This window comes from Lygodium microphyllum, chromosome 10 (genome assembly GCF_053477565.2).
Source record: "Lygodium microphyllum isolate KBCC chromosome 10, Lygodium_microphyllum_v1.1.10, whole genome shotgun sequence".
NCBI classification, from domain to species: Eukaryota; Viridiplantae; Streptophyta; class Polypodiopsida; order Schizaeales; family Lygodiaceae; genus Lygodium; species Lygodium microphyllum.
This window is the reverse complement of record NC_141144.1, coordinates 153,095,520-153,122,221: the sequence shown is the minus strand read 5'-3', so window position 1 is coordinate 153,122,221 and position 26,702 is coordinate 153,095,520. Positions and strand designations below refer to the sequence as shown.

Genomic DNA, 26,702 nt, shown 5'->3' with positions numbered 1-26,702 from the left:
GGCATCCAGCGGAGGACCGCTTACATACTAACTCTTTTCAATTGGAATTGTTGGCAGCCTCGCGATTACTTTCTTGGGAAGGCAAACATGAGCTCAGACCAAAATTTAACCGCATGGCACGTTTGGGCTTGACTTCAGTTGCAGATGCCACCCTTGCCAGTCGCAATGTGTTGATATCGTTTCGTACAGCCAGGAGGCTTTTCAGAATCCCTCGTGGATACCGTGATTTATGGGAACAGCTGTTGCTAGTGCTCCAGAGCAGACAACCGTTTCCTGCCCTTGCTTTGGATCGTCCTTGGCAAGACTGGGACCTTGCAGGTCGGTTGAATTTGAAAAAGGCCTCAGCTAACCAGGTGTATCATCTTCTGATTAAAGATCATCAATGGCTGGTTACTAAAGCTAATACTGTATGGGGATTGCGTAAATCTTAGTCCTGGTGGAAGGCAACTGTGATGGAGGGCTGGTTGAACAAGGCACCTTTCAAATGCAAGGTCTTTCTTTGGAGGGTGATGATTGGGGGTCTTCCTCTTGCTTCCACCCTTTCCAACCGTCGAATCTCTGTGTGGAATCAGCCCGCCATCGATTTATTTCTTGCCCTCTCGCTAAGAATAACTGGTCACTCTTGTCAGCGGTTTGGCGAGCAGTGGTTGGTTTCTCGCTAAGCCCTTTTGATTGGGTTTTTGTACGGCCCAAATACCCCACACCGGCACAGTCGCATATGAAGATCTTGTTTCACTTTCTTAGATATTGGGGTTGCTGGCACAATTGGACCACTCGGAATGCCTTTCTTTTTAATTCGGCCTCTAATGTTCCGGGACATATTGCGAAGCTTAGAGGTCTCCTGCATTGGCAGTTAGATCTCATTCGGCACTCTAACTTACTCCCTCGGGAGAATTTACTTCCCTGGCATATGGCAAATTCCTCTACGTCTTTGCCATGACTTTTGTAACTTGATGGCTTAGAGCCATCGTGTATCTTGTAATCATGTAAACTTGTACCTTTTTTTCGTAATTAATACAATTACCTTTTACGAAAAAAAGAGAGAGAGAGATAATGTGGTATATTTGGCGTACTCGGAATGCCTTCGTTTTTGATTCAGTTTCGGGCATTCATGGTCATGTGGCCCGTATTCGTGGTTTAGTGTTGTGGCAGATCTCTTCTATGGTGTCTATTGATTTGGTTCTTCTTGACATCGCTGCTCTCTTTGCTCCACGCCAGCTGTTCTTTTTGTGTGACTTTTCTGTGTTAGTCTTTGTAGACTTTCCTTTATGTCTGCTATTTCTATGTTGACCTGATGGTCTGATGTATATATTTACTACTTCAATTATCTTTATGAAAAAATGTTGATATACTGTTCTCAGATTCGTTCGTTATCTTTTGTTCATTTTATAGCATGTGATATAGTTCTACAAACACCAAAGTAGACATGTGGAAACTTAGGGGAAGGCAATGACAGAAAAAATGTAGGCAAGATGCAGGAAATGCAGGATAGGACAAAGTAATAACATCCACCCAATGACTTTGTCTGCATAGGTCCACATACATCCGAATGTACAATTTGTAACCTGGTTGCTGCCTTAAAAGTGACATCACGAGAAAAAGAGAATCGATGCATTTTTTCCAAAATGCATCCCTCACAAATATGCTCATGAGGTCTCTCCAAGAGAGGTAAGCAATCAACATCTGAATACGTTGCATAAGCATTAAATTGCCATAGTTAACATGCCCCATGTGAGCATGCCATAACTCTACCTATGACATAGCAAGAGTAAGAGTAGATGCCAAATAGATTAACTGATCAATTGAATAAGCATCTAACTCATAGAGTCCATGACATAATGCGTCAGTCAATACCAAAGTCAAGAATTCCTTATTCCTGACCATGCATTTGTTATCATCAAATGTGACCTACATACCACACCTTGCTAAGGAAGAAACGAACAAAAAATTCTTCTTTATCGATGGCACATATAATGCATCTTGTAAACGGAGAGTAGAGCCATCAATGGCTTGTAGGACGATCTCCCCAACACCTCTAATAGGATAAGATGCATTGTTGGCACATTGTATAGATTTGCCAACAGGAGTTGCAATAAAAGAGGAAAACAAATCCGTGCGAGATGTGATGTGCTTAGATGCACTGCAGTAAAAGAACCAAGTGCTAGCATCCTTAGTAGAGTTAAATGCTCTATCAGCCCAAGAAGAATCATAGCTGCAAGTGTAAAAACAAGTAGTCACGGTCTATAACAATGCGCTTCTTACATTCCGTGATGTAGTGACCTAGCTTCTTACAATAATGACACTTGCCCTTCTTGGCTTGTGTGCCCCCTATTTCTTGCTGCTCTGTGAAGTACCTAAAATTTTAGAACTCTGGGGAGCATTTTTAGATTGGCTACCCTTGCCCTTTTGTCTCGCTATAAAGGCTTGTTCAGAGGCTACAACATCCACCCCACTGTTTTTTCTTGTTTGCCCTTCTTTTAGGAGCAAACTAACCAATTGAAGAAAGATAAGTGGATGTGGAGAAATTCTCATGGTGAGATTTAAGGCCGTGTGAAAGGCCAAATAAGAGGATGGCAAGAAATTCATAGTAGTAGAGATCAGCTGTGCATTAGAATAATACTTATCTACATTCATTAACTGCTCACGCAAGTCCTGAATTTTGTTAAGATGATCTTGCATGGCATCACCTTCATCCATCTTCACATTCTCAAGCTCCTTTTTCAAGAAAGAGATGGGTGTCTCATTTTTTTCAGCAAACATTTTCTCAAGTGTGGGCCATGCTTCTCGTGAAGAAGCAACAGACCGTATATGTGGGAGTATGGACCGCTGAACTACTAATGCAATTAGTGACAATGCTTGAGTATCCCGTGTGTCCCAGGCCTTTTGTGTTGCTGATCTTTGGGGAAGTGGCTGAGTTGGAGCTGGCCTTTGACCACGTCCTCTTGGGGGAGGTGTTGTAGGAGCCACAACTCTGAGATGGACTTCTTCACCACTAACATAATCCCAAAGATTTTTTACAATCAGCACATTCTTCATCATGAAGGACCATAGAGAATAGTTATTGCCGTCCAATCTATCCTTTTTGGATACATATGTAATACATCACTTTGTCCTTGATTGGCCATGATAAATGTCACTATTTCAAAGGACACAAGAGCATGAACCAAAGCTGGAACAACCTGGAAATTTGCAAATTTCCAGAAATTACAGGATACACCAAGTTGTAATTAGCAAAACTGTGTCACACTTGATTACAACTGCCCAATGTACACACTGTCCAATACATGAACAGTGCTCAGCAGCACAACAAATGCATAAATTCAGTCTATTTCAGATTGAATCTTCAATACATGTGCCAATGTCCTCTAGACATCCAAAAGCCCCAAAATTTTTGACCTGCTTCCCAATGAATTCCTGCAATGTGTGTGCCCGAAAGTGCGTCCAGGAACAGAGATGCAATCCTCGGGCAAAAGCCCCAATCTGTGATTCAGATATCTGAAAAAAAAAAAAGTCTCTTTTACCTTCAATGCTGGCAGCTTGGTGGGGCAGGAGGATGCTGACTGCATGGTAGAGTGGGAGAAGGCTGGCAGAGCAGCCATTGAGTGGTGGAGCAGGAGGCAAGCAGCGTTGCAGGTGGTGATGGCACCGGAGACTGGCGAGACGGCGACGCAAGTGGACCTTGGGGCGGTACTGTGACTGGCGGGCTGCGTTGGACAAACCAAGGTGAGGTGGCATTGGTGAGGGGGGCCACGACTGGACCAAGGGCTGCAGGCGGGCAGGCCTACAGGGTGGCAGGCTTGTGACGATTGCAGAGCTGCTGGTGGCAGCTGGACGAGCTGGAGGCAGAGGTTGACGAGCCTGGAGTGGAAAGCTGAACCTTGCTGAGCCTGAGCTTTGATACCAAATGTGAGAATGGAGATGGAAGCTCTCAGCTGACAGTACATTGTTGATAGTAGAGTGAGTGGGAGTGAAGACATAGTACGATACTCGATGCAATTTCCAAGTGTGAAGTGAAAGTACAAAGTACAACCCTTAGACCTTAGGGTTGTTATGGTGCATTCTCACCTGAAAGGTGCAAAGCACGGTAAGTGACCGAATGGTGTGACATAACATGCAAAATAGAAAATAATGTAAATGGGGGAAAAATTCTCTCGTAAGGAGAGTAAAAAGTGCTCTTGCGTCCTACTCTGGATCATCGACACTCCTCTATGAGCGTAGGCGTGAGTCAAACCCAACAATTCATTCATCATCAAGTTCTTCCTTTTTGCTTTTGCGTTCTTGTTTGAGGTTCACTTTGTTTTAGTCATGTTCATACACAATGTTTTCTTTGTAGACCCTAGTGCATCTTCACAACGGGGAGATGTCTCAACTCCTTGAGGCTAGGCTAGCTGAAGCTGTGCTTGGTGGCTCACAGCATCATCTAACCTTGGCCAATCAATTTCTAGGTGTGTCTAGTATACCTAAACCAGTGAGACTGTTGGCACTTCTCAACTGTCCAGACATGTCCATGTGGCCCAAATGCCTATAGCACACATGGCTAGCTCATTACAAACAGGTCATAGGTGTCCCAAAACTTGCTTGGATGGATTATTATAAGCTGCATGCTAGGTTATTACTTGCATCACTTACAGGGCTATTATCATCGGGCCATAGGGCTTTCACCTTGCTTCTGCCTTGAAGGTTCCCTTGCTCCAAGCACCCTCATGTATTAATAAAGCTTGCATCAATGTCCTCATTTAGGCTCATTATGAATGGCTTCGACCTACCAAAAATCCTTGCATATTATCGAGATTCTAGCCTTACTAGGCTAGAGTTAAGGACATGGAAAAAGATGCAAGGTATTGGGGCTGTCAGTTTGAGAAGTTGCATGTCCATCGTCTTCTAGGTTCCTCTTGACTTGAGATCCTTCTTGCAGTCCCTGCCAGGGAACAGCAAAGCATCTAGACCCATACATTTGAAGTATGGATGAATGGTTACTGGTACCAATCCAAATCTTTCCAAATTTCCAAGAACGTTCCACTTCTACCTCTCAGAGTAGTTTGCACAACAAGCATGGACCATAGACCTGTGGAGATCATGTAATTTTATTTTATTGCATGTGGTATATTTAGGTAGTGGAAAATTAAGGGTACATGTAAAGTTCATATTTAGTCTTGTTGTATGATGAGCTGACCTAGAAAACCAAAGGAAATATCTTCAAATTATTGTAGAGATTGGGAAAGAGAGAGAGAACTACATTGTCAGTCTGAGAACAAATGGGAGGAGAATGGCTGTTTAAAATCCATGTCAGGTAAAACCATTGGTATGTCTATGGAGTGTTTGGGTGCTGTGCCATTACTGTCTCAATTTACATCACCCTGTGCATCTTGGCCATGCCGTTTATTTGATGCTTTGGGTGATACAAATAAAACTGTTTTGGCTGAGGCTTTATAGAATCTTTTAATACATTAAGTTTTGTTGTTCAGGAGGTTTCCATCTTCAGTAGCGACACTATCAGAATTGAATCTTCTGATTCTGGATGGGTCCGCGAAGGCCACAGCAACTGTGAAAATTTTAAATACAGTAAGCATAAATTCTTGACTTGTTTGCCAAAAAAGATTGTAACTTGCCATTAAACACGCAAATTGTGTTTTGAATGAAACAAAGTTTCAACACAAGGATGATTTCTGAAGGGCGATTGTAGTTAATGCTTTCTACATACGAAAGCTTGGAGTCACATGATTACTCACATACGACAGATTGGTAGTAGCTTGGAAGTAATAAATCTATGTATATGTACATTATGTGTGGCACAGGTTTTGATGGTTTTAAGAGTGTTTTAAGAAATGGGGCTTTGCCTTACTAGATAGGCAAGAGGTTTATGGTCCAAGACAATGGCAATGATGTGTGGTTTATTTGGACTGTTTTATGTTTGGCTAAGAAGGCAGCAAAACCTAGTGAGGAGGGATAGTAAGCAAGTATTGTTTGTGAAGAATGATGTGAATGTCTTCCTGTGTTTGTGAATTCTCTTTTCGTTCCAGTTCTTTCCTGAGGATCAGCTATCTTTGATATGGGTAAAGCTGACTTTATGTGTTGGAACATGACTTTCCTCTCATAGTGAAATAAGCAAGTATTGTTTGTGAAGAATGATGTGAATGTCTTCCTGTGTTTGTGAATTCTCTTTTCGTTCCAGTTCTTTCCTGAGGATCAGCTATCTTTGATATGGGTAAAGCTGACTTTATGTGTTGGAACATGACTTTCCTCTCATAGTGAAATGCTTTTTATGCACTTCTCTTATCGGATTGGAACTGGTGAGTCCTATCTTTTGGAGCTTTAGTGCGATGAGATAAATCTGGGATATTAAGCTTCCGCCATTTAGCAGTGTTCAAATTATTTTGATTGAAATCCTCAACCGCATTGCAGATGGTTAGTCACTCATAGGAATGTATTATTTTTATAGATCTCTGTATGTACTCCCAAAATGATCCAGTTATTTATAGAGATATGGTGCGGTGCTCTTGAATAGACAACCATATAAATTACATAAAGCTGTATGTAATGTCTTTAAAAAGAAAGATCATCCAAACTCTTAGATATGCCCTGAATGATAATTGTCAGCAAGATAAAAAACAGAGTAGAAGATCCCAAGCTCATGAAATAAACATATGCGAATGTAATAGACATCTCTCAGCTGGCCGCTGTCAAGTGACAAAGTCCAACACAAAGGCTAATGAAATAATCAGTCCAGCAGTCTGGAGTGTATGAGAAATTCCTTCATGTTAAAAAAGGTGCGGAGGCCTCTCCCTTCCTCATCACGCATTTGAATCATCCTGCATTATCTCCTGTCTACATTTAAGAGTATGAATGGCCTTTGTCTAGGTACGAATAAAGAAATGGATATGTACTGCTGGTCTATAGCCTCACAGCATCTCATTCTTCACACATTTACCAAGCAATGATATTAGAAATGAGCTCCCATCTGTGAGTGTCGTGGGGTCCCCTCTGTTTGGCTGAAGGTTCAAAGTGTGAGTGACTATCATTTGGTTGTGTGAGATGTGAAAATTTTCATTTGCATGTTGGTGCTTTACTTGTAGTCCAGGTCATTAGTCCCCAAGTCATTATCAGCTCTCCTTGAGGGCCTTGGAATATCAGTTTGAGAACTTTACCCTCCAGATGTCCCTTGTTGTGGGGCAGTCTGAGTGTGTTGTGAGGCCCCCTCTGGTTGGCTGAAGGTTCGAAGTGTGCATGACTGTCATTTGGTGACGTGAGATGTGGAGTTTTTAATTTGCTGTTGGTGCTTTATTTGTAGTGCAGGTCATTACTCCCCAAGTAATTATCAGCTGTCCTTTAGGGCCTTGGAAAATCAGTTTGAGAACTTTACCCTCTAGACCTTCCTTATTGTGGGGCAGTCTACAAGTGTCGTGTGGTCCCCTTTGTTATGCTCCATGGCCTTCCTCACCACATCCTATGTGAAGAAAGTGGATGTGGTAGGTGAGGCTTTTCAGGATGTGGAATCGGTGGTTGATGTGGTACATCATATAACCTCTTTGCATTGGAGTGCCAGATCCTTGGGTCCTTTATGTTGGAGGTTGGTGTGGCTCTCATTTTTTTTTTTGCAAGTAAAATGTGGCTGATTATATTACTCAAAAAAACTGATTACAACAGAATGCTCATGCTCAACAGATTAACTGGAGCTGATGCAAAGTCACCACTACATCATGTATACAAGCCTCTCAAGGTGGTCTAGGGGGGATGGGGGCAAGAAGCCATGGGGGGGGGGGGGGGGGTATATCACCAGACGGGACTGTCTGCCTGCATCACAAAGAATAGGCCCTGGCCACCCCAGGTACGCATGAAGTGACCACGGAGCTCTTGACGAGCCCTGGACTCGCCCTGCACCTGATCCCATCGGCCGTGGAGGGAGTGAATGATGGAGGTCCATAGCTCTGCTAAGGTCGCAAGTGCTGAAAGTCTCTCTCCGCCGAAAGCCACCTGGAATCGCGCCTTCCAGATATGCCATCCAGTAAGACTCCCTATGATCTCCCATATCTCCGAGCGGTCTGCTGTGGGCTCCAGTACTTGGCGGATGGGTAAAGCCTCCAGACCAACCACTGCGCATGACCCTGCCTCGATCATGAATATCGTGTCCTGCATCCCGGCCTCATACAAAAGGTGACGGCCCTGGTTAACTACCTGCCAACAGAAAGCTCCCCATGAAATACACCCAAGGCTGGGGGCTATACGTCGAAGGATACGGTATGCTCCTCTCCACACAAGCTGTGCCTCCTCACAAGACCAAGCCAGCTTCCCACTGCCAAACCTCCATGTGCCACCAGCCATATAAAATATGACACCCTCCTCGGCCTCCAGCTATCCCATAAGCGGCGCCAGAAGGTCCGTCGGAAGGGCTCCGTGATGCTGTGCTCCGCCTAGTGCCTGCTGCGTGATGGCGCCCAGTCCATATCCTCCTGCATCAGTACATGTCTGCCAATCCTGGCAGTATACTCTAGGAACCTGGGTGGCTTTTTGGCAACTGCAGAGGCCGGCCATAGCCACTCTCCTGGATCCCACTCCAGCTCATCAAGAGGTCTACCCTCCCAGATCCAAAGGCGCCACTCCTTGAGCTCCATCTAGACAACATAGGGGTCCAGTCGCCAAGTCTTCCCCTGAAGACCCACCATCCTCCTCCTCCTCCATGAAAGGGTGGCAATCCCCTCATCCTGTTGCCCTCTGTCAAGGGCCAGACGTCCCCCCTCTTGAACGGCGAAAAAGGTTCCGTGGGGGGCGCCGCCCACTCTACCTGCCACCTGAAGAGGGATGCCTGCTGGAGAGAACCTGGCTGCCCATACCTCCCCGGCCTCTATCGGTTCTCGTATCGGAGGGGCAAGCCACTCTGGAGGTATTGTTGCGTCTATCTCTCTTCTCCGCAACTCCACTCCTCTCGTGCACCCTGATACTCGTTGTAGCACCTCCTCGTTTGCCATCCTGTACACCTCCCGCCGTGTCCTGATGGAGCGAGCCGGGCCGGCCTCCCACCCAGCCCACTGGATGTGGGGGCGCTCACCTATCTGTGCCCCTTCCCTATCTTTGACCTGGAGGTTCCAGATCACCGGCTGACGGTCTATTTCCTCCTGCAACCTGGGGGGCTCTGGATTAGGGCCTTATAGAGGCCCTGCCACACGCGGAGTAGGCTCCGCAGGAAAGGTGATATGGGGGGGGGTGATCTGGGCTGAAGTGAAGATCCATCTCAGAGATGGCCTCCACTCACCGCCAAGCCTCGGTTTACAGTCCTGAAGGCCCTCCTGCAGTAAGACCTTCCAGGTCTGCCCGCCTGGTGTGAGACCGTGGACAACTAGCTTGCCCAAGAGGACCATACTCTGATACTCTAGGTCTATGATCCCAAGCTTTCCCTCTGATCGATGTCATATGATGGCCGCCCACGCCACCTTGGCCTTGGAGTCTCTGGAGCCATCAGACCCTGACCAAAGGAAATTCCGCACTAGGCGGCGAAGCTGCCCTACGCACGATGAGGAGAAACACCAACACGAGGTGATGTACCAGGCCGTGCTAGGAGGACCTGGTTGACCACCAAGGCTTGACCAGCTAGTGAGAGGCGAACCGTGCTCCAGTAGGTCAATTTCCTCCTAATAGAATCTAGAACAGGAAGAAACTACTGGGCAGGAGTGATATCAAGTCCCACCTGGAACCCTAGGTATCGGACGGTTTGCCCTCTCCTCACCCATCTAAATCCCAAGTGGACGCCCCACTCCGTGCTGGAGTCCGGGGCTGTGAGGAAACCAACCGACTTTCGCCAGTTGATTTTCGCACCCGCTGCAGCGCAGAACACATCAAGAGTTAGCCTCTTTCTTTCCAACATCACCTCATCGTCCTCTATGTAGAGGCTTGTGTCTTCTGCGCACTCTGAGTCTAACAACTCAGTCTCCTCTCTCACTGGAAGTCGGAGGCCGTGTAGTCCGCTCACATGTGACCTGAGGAAATGAGACATGGCCTCTGCGAAGAGTAGGAACAGGTATGGGGCCAGGGGACAGCCCTGTTGGACCGATCTCTCTAGCCGGAACTCCTCTCCTCGCCTTCCGCCTATGAGAACCCTGCTGATGGCTGATCTTTACAGGCCGGAGACCCCGCGAATCCAAGCGTGGGGAAATCCCAACTTCACCGTGGTACCCTCTAGGAAATCCCAGTCCACCCTGTCATAGGCTTTCTCGAAGTCCAAGAGTAGTACTGCTTGTCTCTGCCCACTGTGCTGAGCCCACTTTGTCGCCTCAAAGAATGTAAATACATTGTCTAGGATGCTTCTATCCTGGACAAAGCCTGTTTGTGTGTCATGAATGATATCTGGAAGCACATGGCGTAATCGTCTACCAATCATCTTTGCCAGAGCCTTATAGACCACTGACAATAAGGTGATCGGTCTCCACTGGGATAGCTCCAACCGGTCTCCCCTTTGGGGAGAAGATTGATAAGGCCTGCCGAGAGCCTCCCAAGCATTTGTCCTGAGGTGAAGATATCTTGGAAAGCCCTCAGTAGGGGGTCCTTCACCACCTTCTAGTAGGTAGTGAAGAAAGCCTTAGAGAGGCCATCCTCCCCGGGCATTTTTGCCCATCCTGTGTATGGAAAGTCTCCTCTAGTTTCTTCTCTGTGAAGGGGGCTAGGAGGGCGTGTCCTATCTCCTCGTGACAAGGGACGGGGTGTGATCCCATACCTGCTGTTTGCATCTCTGTCCTCTAATTGAAGCTGTCTCCTATTGGAAGAGCCGCGTGTAATAGTCGGTGGCAATCTCCATCACCTCATCAGGGCTAGAACGGGTCCTCCCATACTGATCCCTAAGGCTGCGTATCTACTCTCCCGCGGTGCGGGGCTGGTGTGCTTGGAAGAACTCCTTGCACATCGTGTCTCCCTTCCGCGCCCAAAAGGCTGTTGAAGTGCAGAAAGAGAACTCCGAGCGCCTGTCCTCTAGGCCAACAATGGCTGCACGCGTGCGCACCTCCTGTGCGTGGAGGGTGGGGTCCGTTGGTGCCTCCTGCAATAATCTCTGCGTAGCTGCCAGGTCCCACCGGAGTGCTCTCTCCTCCTCCTAGCACTGCTGCCTGGCCTGTAGGGCTGCCTCTTAGCAAATTCTGCTTGAGTCGGCTAGGACCTTTGCAATCTCCTCTGCTATCCTGTCCCACCTGACCCACTCTTTGGTCCAAATCTGCTCTGTCTGTCTCGACACCTCCTCCTTCCTATAGATCAAGTCAGGGATCCGACAGGATCGTGTATCTAGGGCGGATGCTGGGGGATCAAGTGCCAGGAGAACCGGGTAGTGATCGGATAATGTGGTGCCTGCCAATTGCTTAATCTGGCCTCCACGAGAACCTCCCCACTCTCCCACATAAAACCTGTCCAACCGCTCCAGCAAGGCTCCACCTAGCCGTTTGTATCCCCAGGAAAAGTCCAACGACCTCTCCCTCCTGTGGAAGGCAGGGTCTTTCCAGGCATCCCGTGCTCCGACTGCAAGCAAAAAGGCCTCCCATGCCTCCTGCTCCTCCCCATCCATGCCTTGGTAGTTTCTTCCTCTGCCCTGCTGGTCCTCCAAAGCCTCCAGGTTGTTGAAATCTCCTCCAACAATCCAAGAGTCGACCTCTGGGAGTCCAGCTACAATCTCCACCCAGAACCTGCTACGTGCCCTAATCTCCGTAGGGGCATAGACATTGAGGACTCCAATACACGAGTCCCCAATATCCAATCTGATCCATAGCACCCTTCCTGCCACTATCGTCCCGTGGTCTCGTACACAAGTGGTGAGACTCGGGCCAATAGAGATGCATACGCCTCCGCTCCTGCTGTGTGCACCTATGGCTTGCTCCGAGTAAGTATGCGAGCTGCCCGGAAGTACCTTCCCAACCCGTTGAGCCTAGACGAGGGTGAGCTTGTGCTCTTGCAGAAGCAAGATGTCTATCCATCCGGCAAGGGCAGGCTGCAACTCCTGCCGGACAATCAGCTTCCTCGAGCCACGTGCCCCACTGTAGTGGAGACTATTCACATTCCAGGATGCAAGATGTAGGCTCGTGGGGAAACGTGTGGCTGACCGAACAGGCATCTGTTCGGTGTGGATGCTGCAGATGAGGAAGAGAGACTGTGAGGCATGCAGGTGCGTTTTGCCGCCGGTTTGGATGGTGAGCTCCAGTCCCCCATGGTGGCCCTCGGCCGGACCATAGGGGTGATAGATGCTCCAAGTGGTACTATCAATGCATCTATTAGCCATGCTGAAAAATGCGACTCTGTATACTGGTAGAAGCAGGCCACCAGTGCCGGGGGTCACTCGATCACGTCCCTCGGCGCTCTCCACTATGGGGGGGCTCGAAAGATAATGCTCAGATGTGGGACATCAGCGCCAACCCACTAGTTAATGCCCATCATGCAACCTGGCCACTGTTGTGCGAACAATGCTAATCCTTCATCTCCCATCCATTGGGAGATGTGATCCGCCACCTGACTCTTCAACTCCTCCTCAATCTATATAGTCGTCCACTCCTCTAAGTAAGATGACTAAAAAAAGAAGGCATAGTTTGGTCCATCCAGTGGTGCTAGGTGGACCTTGCCTCTCCTTGACTTACGAACCACGAAGATCCCCACCTCTAGAGGTAGTGGGAACTCTCCGTGCTCCGCAACTCGTAGGTAGAACCATGGGCCATTGCGGAAAAACTCTTGTGGCAGCAACTGTGCCTGTCTCGGGAAAGTATGGCGGGTGGCAGGGGCAGATGAGCTGGTGGCTGTGTGGACGAGGGGGGACTGTTGGTGTGCAGAGGAGGTAGGTGTGTGTGGCTCATCACCTCCTGAGTATGGTTATGTTGCAGAATCAAGGGCCTTTCTTCTGATTCAGGTACAGCTATGTGGAATATGCTGTTTTGCATGAGGCAAGAGCCTCTTTTCTCCATGAACAGGAGCAGTTGTATGCTGTCCCAGCAGGGACAGGTGAGGGTGGTAACCCCACCAAGTAAGTGTCTGAAACAGTACTGTTTTTGGACTATTCAGAGGCTATTTCAGAGCCCAATTGATGCCAGAATCAAGGGGCATTTGGCCCAGATGATGCAGGACAGTGTAGGGAATAATATGAGCTGAAAATAGGTTTCAGAACAGGTCTGAACCAGTAATTACAGCAGAATTGCAGGTCTGAACCAGTGATTACAGCAGAGTTGCAGGTCTGAACCAGTAATTTCAGCAGGCTGAAATGGTCAATTCTGCACTCCGACTAGAAGTTTCAGACTTGGGCAGAGTTTCCCCTCTTGGTCAACTTGTTTTGGGTCAATAATTGTACTGTTATGCATAATTGCCGAGGCAAGAGCCTCTTGAATAGGTACAGGGTTTGCTAATTGCATTCCCAAGCAGATACTTGTGTGGAAAACGCTGTTTTCCTGAGATTTCTGGCGTGAAATCTCGCAGGATTCAAAGGGCAAGTGGCCCATAAGGTGCGGGAGCCCGCTGGCTATGCACATAAGTGATTGGCAGGTAAAACGGGGCCCAAAACAGGAAATTACAGCCTGCTGTATATTTTTGCAGGTTTGGGTTTTTGGACATTTTTGGTGTCTATTTGCTCCAGAAGCTTCAAGGAAGCTCCAGGGACATTGTACATGTATTTTGGAGCAGTTTGAAGTCAAAAACCAGAAAATGCAGCGTGCTGAATTTCTTACCAGGCACTTCATTGAGTGTGTTTAGGTGTATGGAGGCACCAATTGAGTGGGATAATGACCAGGTCAAGTTGTACTGCCGTTATGGTATCGAAATCGGCTTGGAACTGTGTTTCCTTCTCCACTTTGTATAGGGACAGCTTGTAGGCAGGTTATTGTGGGATTATCCCTTTGTTAATGAATAAAGAAATACCGCAAGGGGCGCCTAACTTAGGGGCCAACAGGGTGTCTGTGTAGCAACAGGAGCATTCTAGCTTCCTGTATTTCTTCTTGCTTCTGTGTCTTTAAGTTCAGGTAAAGTGGACGACTGTAAATTGGGTGAAAGCATTTATGTATTTTGGTTGTACACTACCTCCCTTTCTAGTAAACAGGCCGGTTACACTAAGTGATGATGTACTACATCATATATCTGGCATTAGAAATGCTAGAACCGCCTGGGAGGAACTTGATAGAATGTTTGGTACCCAAGCAAACTTCTCATGCAGTTTTATAAACTAGATATCAAAGACAGTGCTTCTATGACCATACACATTAATAAGTTTAAGAGTTTAAAAACTCAGCTTGCAACTCTTAAAAAGAATATTGATGAAGATGAAGCAATAGCCGTACTGCTTGCAAGTGTAAACAAGGATCCATATGAAAATCTTGTGTCTACTCTAAGTAATGTTCCAAGTCTCTCACTCAAAGATATTGAGCACTCACTGCTTGATGGAGAAAGCAAATTTAGAAGCAAAGATGTAAAAGAGACCAGCTCAAGGGAAAACCTCTTATACACTAGAGGAGCTACTGGACCCAAGGGAAGAGGTCGAGGATTCAACACCGACGACAGGAATCGGATGACATGTCATTATTGTGGTAAAACTGGCCATATTGTCAGTGAATGCTTTCACAAAAAAAGAGCACAGCAGATGCAGAATAACCACCACCAAAATCAATTCATGAATGAAGAAGAAGAAAAAGATACTTCTGCTACCATCAACAACTATGACAAACTATTTTAAGGAATTTGTTCCCATAGTGGATATTGTAAAAACCCTACCAAAGATGTAAAGTTTCAAGCCTTAACTTGACTAGGCTGCCAAAGAGCTAGTCTCCTGGTCCATGTTTACATGCAAGGGGGGCAAAAGCCAGCAAGGGTAGAGACTCATCATTTGAGGGGGGGTGTTGAGAAATCAAATGATGTATGCCTAGAAGAGGCTTTGTATAAGAGAGATGACAAAAGTTGTATGCTCCAGAAGAGATGTCCAAAACCCATTAGCACAGAGAGGAAGAGTGGTACTATCCAGAAAAGCTATATAAGCATGTACTTGACACTCATTTCAATGTAATGGTACTTTCATTTTTGTGTCACTCAAGATTGTGTTTATGAGTCCAAGCTAATCCATCTTGGAACCTAATTTACTTGAGTTATAATCTTTCACCTCTACCATGTTCCATATCTAGTTCCATATCTATAATCTACGTCCTCCATAGCTAGCCTAGCTCTAGATCTGTGTTTCTCAACACGGCATAATGGGCAGAAGAGCCGTGAGTTCAGGAACTGAGAATGCCTAACACTATTGATGATGATGATGAACGGTGTGGCTCTCATAATCTTCGACATGTGGTAAAGTAGGCACCTAGGGCATGGTATGAGGAGATACCTGCATACTTGATTGCTCTTGGCTTCAGTAATTCACACATTAAGAGCACACTTTATGTCCGCCAAGATGGAGATAGCCTCTTGATTCTCATTCTTTATGTGGATGATATGCTGTTGACCGGACCTCATGAGGCACATATTTCAGCTTTGAAAGCTGAATTGCAGCATGGTTTTGATGTGAGAGATTTTGGCCGCGTGCATTGCTATGTTGGCATAGAGTTTATTGCAGTTTAGGGGGGCATGATTTTGCAAAATGTCCCTACACAGGACGACCTGGCAGATGTGTTTAGAAAAGCTTTCTCTAGAGAGAAGTTAAAAGTCTTTCGCAAGCCCCTCGGCTTGATACCGTTTGGGGATTGATTTGCCTATTTTGTGTTTATGTTCACATCATTCACTCAAGGGGGTTTGTTACACTTATCATGTTTCTCCTATGTTTTGGTGTAAATGCTCCCTTATCTCATAGGCACTTTTACCTTCTGGCTAGAGAAGGTTTTTTCCCTGTGTGAACACCCACCCGATAGTGGGTGTGGTAGTTAGTAGCTTAGGGATTGTACTTTCCATTATTCTCACTTAGTGGATGTGACCAACTAGCACTCTTCTCTTTTGCTGTTCATTGTGAGTGCATGCGTGTTGTTGAATCCAAACCTAATACCCCCTTGTGCCCACTTCATGATTGCCTTGTTGGTTATTGTAGCTGTGTATTTTTGTAGCCTTTTGGCTCCATGAGTGTTTGACGCATGTTGTTTGGTTATGCTAGGTTGGCCAGATGGCCTGTTGTAAATATTTGATTTCATTAATTGAAACTTCTTCACGCAAAAAAAGAAGAGAGCTGGATATCATTCACACCACCCTTGTTGTGCCTATTTGGTGATCCCTTGCTTCTATTATTGTGGCCTTGTATTTTTGTAGCCTTTTGGCTCCATGAGTGCTTACTGCCTGTCTTTGGTTGTGCTTGTTTGGTCAGAAGGCATGTTCTAAATACCTCATTCATTAATTCAAACTTCTTCATGAAAAAAGACAAGAGAGCTGGATATCATTCACACCACCCCTGTTGTGCGTGCTTTGTGATCCCCTTCTTCTTTTCTTGTAGCCTTGTATTTTTGTAGCCTTTTGGCTCCATAAGTGCTTGCTGCCTGTCTTTGATTGTGCTTGTTTGGCCAGAAGGCGTGTTGTAAATATCTTATTTCATTAATTCAACCTTTGTCATATGAAAAGAGGGAGGGAGGTTTGTTTGTTGTTCTTTCCATTTTTGTTTAACGTCAATAGTTACGAGAAATAAGTTTTAGCTACTGTCTTGTTTCTTATTTCTTTGTCAAGTCAGGCCTTCAGTCAAAGTATTTTCAATACTGTGGATAATAACAAGTCTATTTGCAAAATTGTCGTTCACTAATACCAATCCTGCTGTTGAATTTTGCTGCAGATTATAACTAGTGTAGTCTTGACCAGTAAATTAACTGTGGAGGGACCCTTACGGCTAAAAGAAGAGTATTTGGAAGGCTTGTTATCCACTCCAGCTATTCAGGAAGGGGCTATTCCAGCACAGGTGCAGAATGCGTATGACCAAGTCTTGAATGCAGTTCAAAGGCTTCCTGAAGCTGCAAAGGAAACACTTTCAAATGGTGTGAAGATTTCTCTAGGTATGGAGTACTATGGTCAACCCCAAACGCGTCGGGAACAATCTCCACCTTTAATTACCTAATTCCATTTCCAAGATGCTTGTAAATTTAAGGAGTTTAGCATGTTGCAACTTATGACTGTTGTTAAGATTGGCATTCTAAAGATTGATTCTGCATATAGCCACTGTAAATTTAATACCAATGCCTTTAATGTGTGATAAATGTGAAAGGCCTGAATGTGTGATTCTCCTTGTAAACATTTTTTGCAACAATGGAATACCAAATGTAGTGCCGATAATGGGTGGTTGAAAACCAGTCAAATTTAATAATGTGTAGTTAGAAACTGGGTGGGGGCTCTTGAACCTCCCCTTCCTGGGAGGTCACCTATCCTAATATTGTTCATGCCATTGTGCGCTTAGCCGGAAGTTTTCCATAATTGGGCTAGCTATCTAGCCCCCAAAACCTTAAGGTGATAGCTGACCTCCGGTCTCTCCAATTATGAAAATCTTCCTCCATTTGGCCTAGGATTCAAACCTAGTCTCAACTCATTGCCACTGCACCGATAGTGAGCTAGTTTTCTTTAGCAAGTGTGGATTGCATTTTCAACACCACTGCGTGCTTAACCAGAAGTTTCCTATAATTGGGCTAGCCATCTAGCCCCCAAAATCTCGCAAAATCAAACAAGGATTCAGAACTTGGAGAACCAACTAGTAGCAGAGAAGCTTGCTGAAGGAGAGATAGCTGAAGCATTCATCACTCGGATCAAGAATCTATGCGACCAAATGGCTGGTGTTGGGATACAAAAGACTAGTAAGGAGATAGCTTGGAGGTGTCTTCGGATTTGTCCACCAAAGTTTGATGGATTAGTAAGTGCCCTAAACACTCAAGTGAGACCCCAAGCTTTGGGGATTAAGGAATTTTATGCACTACAAATGGAGGAGTTGAGGCTTAAACCTGAGAAGGTAGGAGTAGTGTTTGTATGATATTTGCATGCTATGTTTTGGTAGCCTTTTGGCTTAGCTTGTGATTCGTAGGATTTTCATGGCTGCCTAGAAGACCTGAGAGAAAGAGAGAGTTTTTGCTCATGTAATAGGTTGTTCTGATAGCTTGATGACTTCATTATAGTTGTTTCTATTTTTGCTCGGTTGGCATGGAGACTTGATGTAAATATTTCCATTAATTAATACACTTATTCACTTATTAATGTGAGAGAGAGAGAGAGAGAGAGAGAGAGAGAGAGAGAGAGAGAGAGAGAGTTATATTAATGTCTACGAAAGGCCACCTATGAGACCAAAACGTTATATACAAAATGTTTGGGAAACTTTCGAGGTCCCAATAAAGCTAGAAAGAAAGCAAGAAAGAAAGAAAGAAGAAAGATATATTAACGTCTACATAAGGCCAATGTGGCCTATGAGACAAAATCCAGAATACATCCATGTCTAATGTCATCTCATCAGTAAGGTAAAGATAACATTACAAATAAGTGGGTGGCCTATGGAACAATACTGAAAATAACTATACGATGGGACTATACTAGGGTTGAACCATGTGTAGTGTTGTTCCATCGATAGAAAAGGAAAGGAAAGGAAAGGAGAACCAGATCTGATAAAACCATGTACAAAAGTGTGGTGGAGACTATGGGCTATAGCTGATCTCAAGATTTGCACATCATCTCAGCTATGATGCAGTCTCGAGCTGCTTCACTGATATGCTTGGTGGTGAGTCTTCGGTGTCTCGTGATAATGGCTCTAATCCGACTGTGGTGTGGCCTCCTCGGACGTGGTCCTAGTAGATGGGGTCGTCGTGCTCGACGAAGGAAAATGGCTCTATCCAATGTGACTCCACGGCGTGGCCTGTAAGGTGTTTGGCAGGGTGGCTCTGTCTCTGCTAGGCTGGTAGTGTTAGTAGGGTCGACTTTGTAGAAGAAGTCTATCACTGCTCTCTGTGTGTCCCTTTGGATGCGCTGGCCTCCGATCTCACAGTAGTGCAGTTCAGCGCCTCTCAAGCTCTAGGAGGAAAAGACCTAGGCATCTCACGTCCTCGTACTCCATGACGTGATGAAGGGGTCTAAATCCATCATGGAAGAGGCAGTGGTACCGTCCTCGTATGTCATAGTATACTGTGCATCTACATATGCAGTGCTCCTCCGTTTCAGGCTCTCGACCACAAAGCTGGCAAGTCCTATCCTCTGCTAGGGTATTTGTCCATTTTTTCATCTCCATCTGAAGCCTATGTGAGGAGGTGCGAATTTGTCCGATAGCAACCCGTACGCTATGGGAGAGATGGGTGTCCATGTATGCTGGCCGAATAGTGAAACCATCATTAGAGAGGCACAAGAAATGACTCCTGTAGAACTCCATCCTCGATCCTAGAGGGAGTGGTGGGTGGATCCATGTCCTTGCCGTCTCAATCCTCAAGATATCAGCTCTGATCACCTGGTTCAACTAAGAGAAAGTGTAGGGCAGTCAAGGCTATAATCCAAAGGTGGAAGACTGTCAATATCCAAACCATGTAGGCTGATCCAAATAGCCATCTGTGAAAACCAACAGTTCTTATTGCCTCCTGTTGCTAGTTGTCTAGATGAGGTTAGTGCCTATCTAGAGTATCTATGGTATGGAAGTTCCCATAGTCTGTGCCAAAAGGTCACTGCCCTGAAGAGTGCCTCCATGACTATGGGTGTTGCCCCTAGCTCTGCTTTGACAATCGGGTGTGGGGTGGAGGGTTTACTCCTAATCGTGCGTGCTATCATCATGATCAATGGCCTTTCCATGCTATCCCAGCCATCATAATAATCCCTCTCTACTCCAATTTGATCAGTGAGTGGGCTAAGGCGCCTATGGTACAAGTTGCAACCCCATACCTCTGCTCCTTATAGTAATGTAGGTGTGACTAGGGTGTCAAACAACCAAAGTTTGCTACGGGGCTCCTAGAACTATATGTGAGCACATTGACTCTCAAGTGCCCCTAGTGCTGCGTATCCACGTGCCAAACGTGCCTCTGACGCCCCTCTCAACGAAAAACGTGGGCCAGAGAAAGTGACTCCCAAATAGACATATTCCCTCACATGCTCCAGTATGTCTCCCCCGAATGTGAATTGGTACATAGATCTAGTCACCCATGCTGCTGAAGTATTGAAAACCATGGTTTTGGTCTTTCCAAGGTTCACTGTGAGGTCTTTATCTCTACAAAAGAAGTGCAAAGCATCTAGATGGCATTGCAATCCCTCCGGTGAATCTGAAATGAGAACACTATCATCTGCATATAGTAATGTTGGTATCAGTACCCCTGCCAGGCTGGTTCCAGCTCCTTCTCTTGGGTCTATGTAATCAGACACTTCATCTATGTATAGACCAAACAATGTGGGTGAAAGTGGACATCCTTGTTTCACTCCTATAGTACTGTCAATCCTCTCTGATAGTCCCCCCAGGTGCTCGTACATGATGTGTCACTGTCTCATATAATGCATAGATACCCCATCGTATACCCTTTGGTACTCCAATGTCCTGCAATCTTTGCATGATGCATGTACGAGGCACTGTATCAAAAGCTTTGCGAAAGTCTACAAAGCAACAATAGATCCTCTTGTTTCGGGCTCCTCAATAGTGACTCGTGTGAGAATATGGTCCAACGTGGTATATCCTTGTTTGAAACTTGCCTGTCCTTGTGGTCTCTTGCCTTGCATTTCAGCCCACTCACTGAGATCATGCTTCAATATAGATCCATATATCTTGGCCAAAGTATGACGGATCATGATGGTCCTGTAGTTGCTAGGAATTAGGGGATCACCACTTTTAAATAGCGGAATTATAGTATTGTTTGACCAACTCATAGGGAAACCTTCACATACTATTCTATTGAACATATGTGCTAATATGGGTACTAATATGTCACAAGCATGTGAGAAATGTTCTGCTACTAGTGCATCCTCATCAGGTGCCTTTCCATTTTGTAATCTATGACATTTTTCACGTGAAGAAAGACCACTGTGTTGGCCTACAAGCTTGTGGGGGTTGCATAGGAGGCTGTCCTGGTAGGTCGTACAACTGTCTCTGGTAGGTTGTACAGCTGTCTCCCATAGTCAAGCCAAGCATCTGGTGATGTAATCTGTATGGGGGGTTGTCTTTCATGAAACATCTTCCAATGCGCTCTTGCTATCCCGCCCCAAAAATAGCCGATATATCTTTGCTTCTGTTTTCGCTAAGTAGTCTCGTTTCTTCTTCCGCACAAGGCGTTTGAAGAACGTCTTTTCTTGGCGACGTGTTTGAGTGCCTAGCTCCATCTCTCTATAAGCGAGCTCGGGTGACTCTACACTCATCATCATACGAGCTATTTTGGGGAGCAGTAGATTGTGTGGGTCTACATTAGGGCAAGGTGTGTGGGAATGCATACATGGCTGATTCATGTATGGCCTTTGCTAAATCCGTTGTACATTCATCCAACGATCTACTGGAGTGCAATGTATGTAAACTGGTCTGCAGAGAACCACTGTAGATGTGTGAGGTGTCTTCTGTAAAGTAGTATTTGGGATGTTTAGGAAGGCATGGTGTTTCATGTTTCATATGTACACAAGAGAGCATGAATGCCAAAATACCATGAATTGCTGCTATGCCAATTGGTCTCTTAGATATCTTAAAGTTTTGGATGTCTGGTATCAATGCTGGTGAGTCTATCAAGTAGTCCATAGTACTTGCCCCTCCTTTGTGATTCCAACATGTCAAATTGTCAGATCGTGGCCATTGTGGCAGACCATTAAAGATGGCTAGTCTATGTGCACTTCTCAAAGTCAATAGCTGTGTCCCATAGGTACTCACTTCTTTATCCTGGGCTCTCCTGCGTAGGCCTATTTCATCTATGTTGATCTCTTTGAACATGGCATTATCATGCATATAAAAGTTACTCTGTCTATCTCTAGTGCGTGGATTGAAATCTCCTACTAATAATATGTCCCCAATGCTAGCATATCTCATGAAATCCTCATAAAGTATATCAAAGCGAGGTCCATCTGATGCGGCATAGGTAGAATTCCTTGTACATCTGGTAGTCGGCTATCTTTACATTGATGTGTTTCCGTGTACATTGCTATATCTATGTTTCGGAAGCTATCTTCAAAGTAACCAATATCCAAGCATAGGGCTCTATTACAATTCCATATTGACATCCGAAGTGTCTCATAGGCCTCGTACCATCATGAAGTCCTTTTGTCAGTGATGATGACTTGTCCATCCCTATAAACAGCTCACTTTCCCTCTTTGCGAGCCTCCAATACCTTGGGCATGTGTTCTTTGTGATGCGTTATTTGTGCTCCGGTAAGGTCCTCATCCAAATAAATCTTCTTACCCTTGAGGGCTCTCCTCTTGGAGAGGAAGGCCTTTTTTTTCTCTATGTCCCCAAAGCAAAGAATTAGACCCTTGGACTTAGAGTCTTCTTTCCCCACTCTCCAAGCACTGACGATAGGTACGTCTGAAGCCCCAATTTTGTCAGCAAGTGTCTTAGCATCTTCCTGTGGGCTACTCTTCTCCTCCCATCCTACTACCCATACATGTAAAGCTCTAGTCCGTCTCCTAGCCTCTTCTTCCAAGGTAGCATTCATTATTTCAGTCTTGTTCACTCATGTTCCCTTATTCTTTTTTACTACCTCAATCCATGGGCTGGCTTATTCTATCTGCTTTTGTGTTGTCTTTGCCACTTCTCCCCATGAGTGAACCTCCCTTTCACATGCCTTCAAAGCTTCTTTCTCTTTTTGTAGTTCTTCTTGCACGTTCATTTCTTTTTTCTTAAATGTATTCAATTCTTCCCTCAGTTCTAAGATTTCAGATTTGTAGGCATCTACCACTTTCAGCATTTCAGTTTTCAGCATGTGCATTTTGGACAGCATTTGTGCCTGTAAGTCATTCTTAATCTTTATCTGCATGTCTTGCATTTCTGCCCTCTGAGTTCGGCTTTGACTTGCTCTCGTATTTCTTTTTCCAATTCTTGTCTCATAATTCGTAGTTCAGAGCGAATCATGAGATTAATTTCTTCGTATTTCTTCTCATTCATGGTGCTTGAGGTCTTTCCATGCCTGTCAAATGCTAGGGAGATGGTCCAATCACGGACCCTACGGCCATACGTCTTGTACCGTGTGTTTTTAGAAGGGGTGTTGAACATTGCTTCCATAGACGGTTGTGTTAGTTCTTGATTAGATTCGTCTCCCAGATATTCATTTTTCACGGTTTGATGCTTGCATTTATCTACATTATCCATCTCTCACACACTGTGTAAAGCCACTCAGCTTGTACTTTGTACTATCAAATCAGAGCAATTTCTGTGATTCATGCAAATTTCCAAGGTTTCCCTAATCCCTCACTAAATTTTTGCAAGCTGAGTAATCTTTTACGAGCCCAAATGCCTTCACACTGTTTACACTCACTGCAGAAATACAAATTGCAGCCCCAGTCAATGCATTACTGCATACTCCAGGACACAATGAAAATCAAAGTCAATGCATCATTGCCTAGTCCACAAACGAGTGCATCAATACATTCACCTAGGTCTACATTCATGTCATTCTGAGTACATTCGTGTCATATCAATCTTATTACATCTGCAATCTCAGTACATTGGCATCTGGGTCTGTGTCAGTACATTGCTGTGTCAGTACATTACTGCATATAGTATGCCTGCATCAAAACAACAGGTTTGCCTCGCGCCAGAGAGGTGTCTGCCGAGAGAGAGAGAGAGAGAGAGAGAGAGAGAGAGAGAGAGAGAGAGAGAGAGAATATGAGGCAAACCTAAATAGAAGAATCTATTGAATAGATTGATGTGAAAGTATCAAGGCTAGGGTCTCAGTATATAGGCCTACGTATACACCCAAACCTATGACATTTACCAAATCTTGGGTGATGCATAAGGTGTTCACCATGGTTGCATTTCATCTATGGACTGATCCACATAGTACGATCCGGTCAGTTTAGTTGGACGTGTACGATTCGTCCACTTTTTGTCCTCTCTGAAAATAAAATAAATAAAATGGAAAAGTTGATGTTAAAAGAAAAGTGGTTTTTTGCTTTAATCTTTTTCTCTTTATCCTCAATGACCTCTACCTGTACCTCATTTACCACCTCCTCTTCTTCTACCTTTCTCTTACAAGCTCCTCTACTCTTCTCTCTTGGATCTCCTCGATCCACTTCTCTCTATCTCTACATCCTTCTCTTCCTCATGTCTGATCCCCTATGTGTAGTTGTATTTCTATTTCCTCTTCGTTTACCTCCTCTTCTTTCCATTTCACTTGTGAATAAATGATCTTAACACAAAAAACATAAAACTAATCGTACGACAAAGCACAGACTGATAAACTCAGAACACAATTAGGGTTAGCGTTAGGGTAACACAGAGACAGTGAACACAATGAATAATAAAGTGATACTGTAGGTGTAGATGGAGGCATTGGGTTACGATAGTCTTGTCCAAATGTCAGCTAGGGCACTAGAGAATGATTGGATGGTCCAATAGGTAATGCCATAGAGACAAATTGCGATACCAAATGATCCATACTTGAGTATGTTTGGGATACACTCCCAGAGGGATAGCTCGAAAGTGTGTGTGTGGGAGGCCGAGCCTCCGTCACAGGTACGCCACCTGGAAACGGGTATGTAGTGGTCCTTACCGCTATGCCTAAATGTGCAGAACCCCTTGGTGTGGTGTGTGGTGGATAAGATGGTGCACTTAATGGAACCAGAAAGGAAGGTGCAACAGAAGATGAGGGAGGGATGGGTGGAAAGGATTTGTAATGGATGTTGTTGTGGGAAATATTGTAGGTTCCTTTTGTTTATTAAATGCATTAAATGAAGATGCACCTACTCCATATTGACCATAAAAAATAAAATCATTTGAAGGAAAAGGAAGAGTAGGAATACTTACAAGTTCTTCTTTTAGCTTCTTACCTAGTTTTGAGTTCATGAAGAAATTTTTGTGTTCCTCATTACTCACAAACCAAAGCTTCTTTTGAAGAGTTTCTTCTTGATGAGCATCTCCTAATCCAACAGAAAGTACAGAATCAATTGGCATAGAATCTGAAATTATAGGGTTCGTACCTGGCATTGGAGAGTAGTAGTGTGGAAGTGATATGTAATCTGAGCCAGGTTTGCAGATGGCTGGTCTGTAGTGGAGATTCCGAAGGTTCTGCAAGATCATCAGTTCTATGCACCGAATCTAAAGGAGAAAACTCAAGCTTAACTTCAACCTCTTGCTTAGCCCTATGCATAAAGATGAGATTATACTTAGGGGCAGAAATTTGATATGGTCTATGGACTCCATGGTAGTCCGATGGTTCTCCGCCCATGTCAGATCGAGCAGTAGCAAGTTGAGAGGCCTACTCCTGATCGTTTTTTTCCATGTTTGGTTGTGGAGATTAGAGCAGTGTCGTGAATATGTTCGAAGGTATTTGACCCTTTTGTTCTTGCTTTCACGAATGAGCTTTTCGATCAAAGGTCAAGGTTTCTCAGAGAATACCTAGCTCTAATACCATGTGAAGAAATGCTCTAAATGCAAAAAACATAAATCCAATCGTACCACAAAGCACACAGATTGATAAACTCATAGGGTAACACAGAGAGAGTGAACACAATGAATATTAAAGTGAATGAATAATGAATATATAGTGCTCATGCAGCAAACACACTATGCAGTGAATATTGAACCTCTCGTATCTTTGGGATCAAGGCTAAGGTTATGAGTTGTAGAGTATGTCCTACTCTACACGGATCCCGAATCACAACAAAGGCAGCCTCTGAGAATCGAAAACCAGAAAATGCAATTAAGGAAGGCTGGATCACATACAAACCACAGTATAGGAGAGAGAAATACTTTTTTTTTTTTGCAAATAAAGTGTGGCTAATTATATTAATTCAGAAAAACCCTGAATACAAAGAAGTGCTCCTGCTCAACAGTCTAGTTAGAGCTGATACAAAGTCACAGAAATATCAAATATATAGGCCTCTTAGGGTCGTCTAGGGGGAATGGGGGCAAGAAGCCATGGGGGGAGGGGGGTGTATCATCATTTGGGGTTGCTTGCCTGCATCACCAAAAACAAGTCAAGACAGCCCGAAGTCCCATCAGCCACAAAGGGAGTGGATTATGGAGGTCCAGAGCTTTGCTAAAGTTGCGTGTACAGAAAGTCTCTCTCCTCCAAAAAAACTCCTGACACCGCGCCTTCCAGATATGCCATCCAGTGAGACTCCCTACGATCTTTCATACCGCAGAGTGGTCTGCTATGGGCTCTAGTACCTGGCAGATGGGTAGAGCCTCTAAGCCGGCTACTGGGCACGACCCAGCCTCAATAAGGAAGATCGTGTCCTATATCCCAGCCTCATAAAGAAGGTGACGACCCTGACTGACTGCCTGCCAGCAGAAAGCTTCCCATGAGATACATCCAAGACTGGGTGCTATGTGGCAGAGGATGCGGCATGCTCCTCTCTACACTAGCTACGTCGTCTCACACGACTAGAGGCTATGCTTTGGAGTTTCCGGAAGTTGCTGTGTGTAGTGTTTACATCCTTCATCCTTCTGTATCTGGGCTAACCAACTCCCTACCGTCAGGCCTCCATGTGCCACCAGCCATACGAAATACGATACCCTCCTCGGCCTCCAGCTCTCCCATAGGTGGCGCCAGAAAGTCCAGTTGGAAAGCATTTGTGATGCTGTGCTCCGCCTAGTATTTGCTACATGACGGCGCCTAGTCCATGTCCTACATCAGCACGTATCTATCAATGCTGGCTCTGTACTTTAGGAACCTCGGTG

General features: G+C 45.1%; 1 protein-coding gene across 1 annotated transcript in view; it reads left to right on the top strand.

Annotated features, from left to right (window-relative positions):
• LOC148030694 (putative plastid-lipid-associated protein 13, chloroplastic) overlaps positions 1 to 26,702 on the top strand; it is a 79,821-nt gene that overhangs the window by 36,111 nt on the left and 17,008 nt on the right. The window contains exons 4-5 of the mRNA XM_087687042.1: positions 5,466 to 5,562; positions 16,730 to 16,946. Coding sequence (XP_087543168.1) covers positions 5,466 to 5,562; positions 16,730 to 16,946 — 314 coding nt within the window. The remainder of the gene's footprint in view (positions 1 to 5,465; positions 5,563 to 16,729; positions 16,947 to 26,702) is intronic.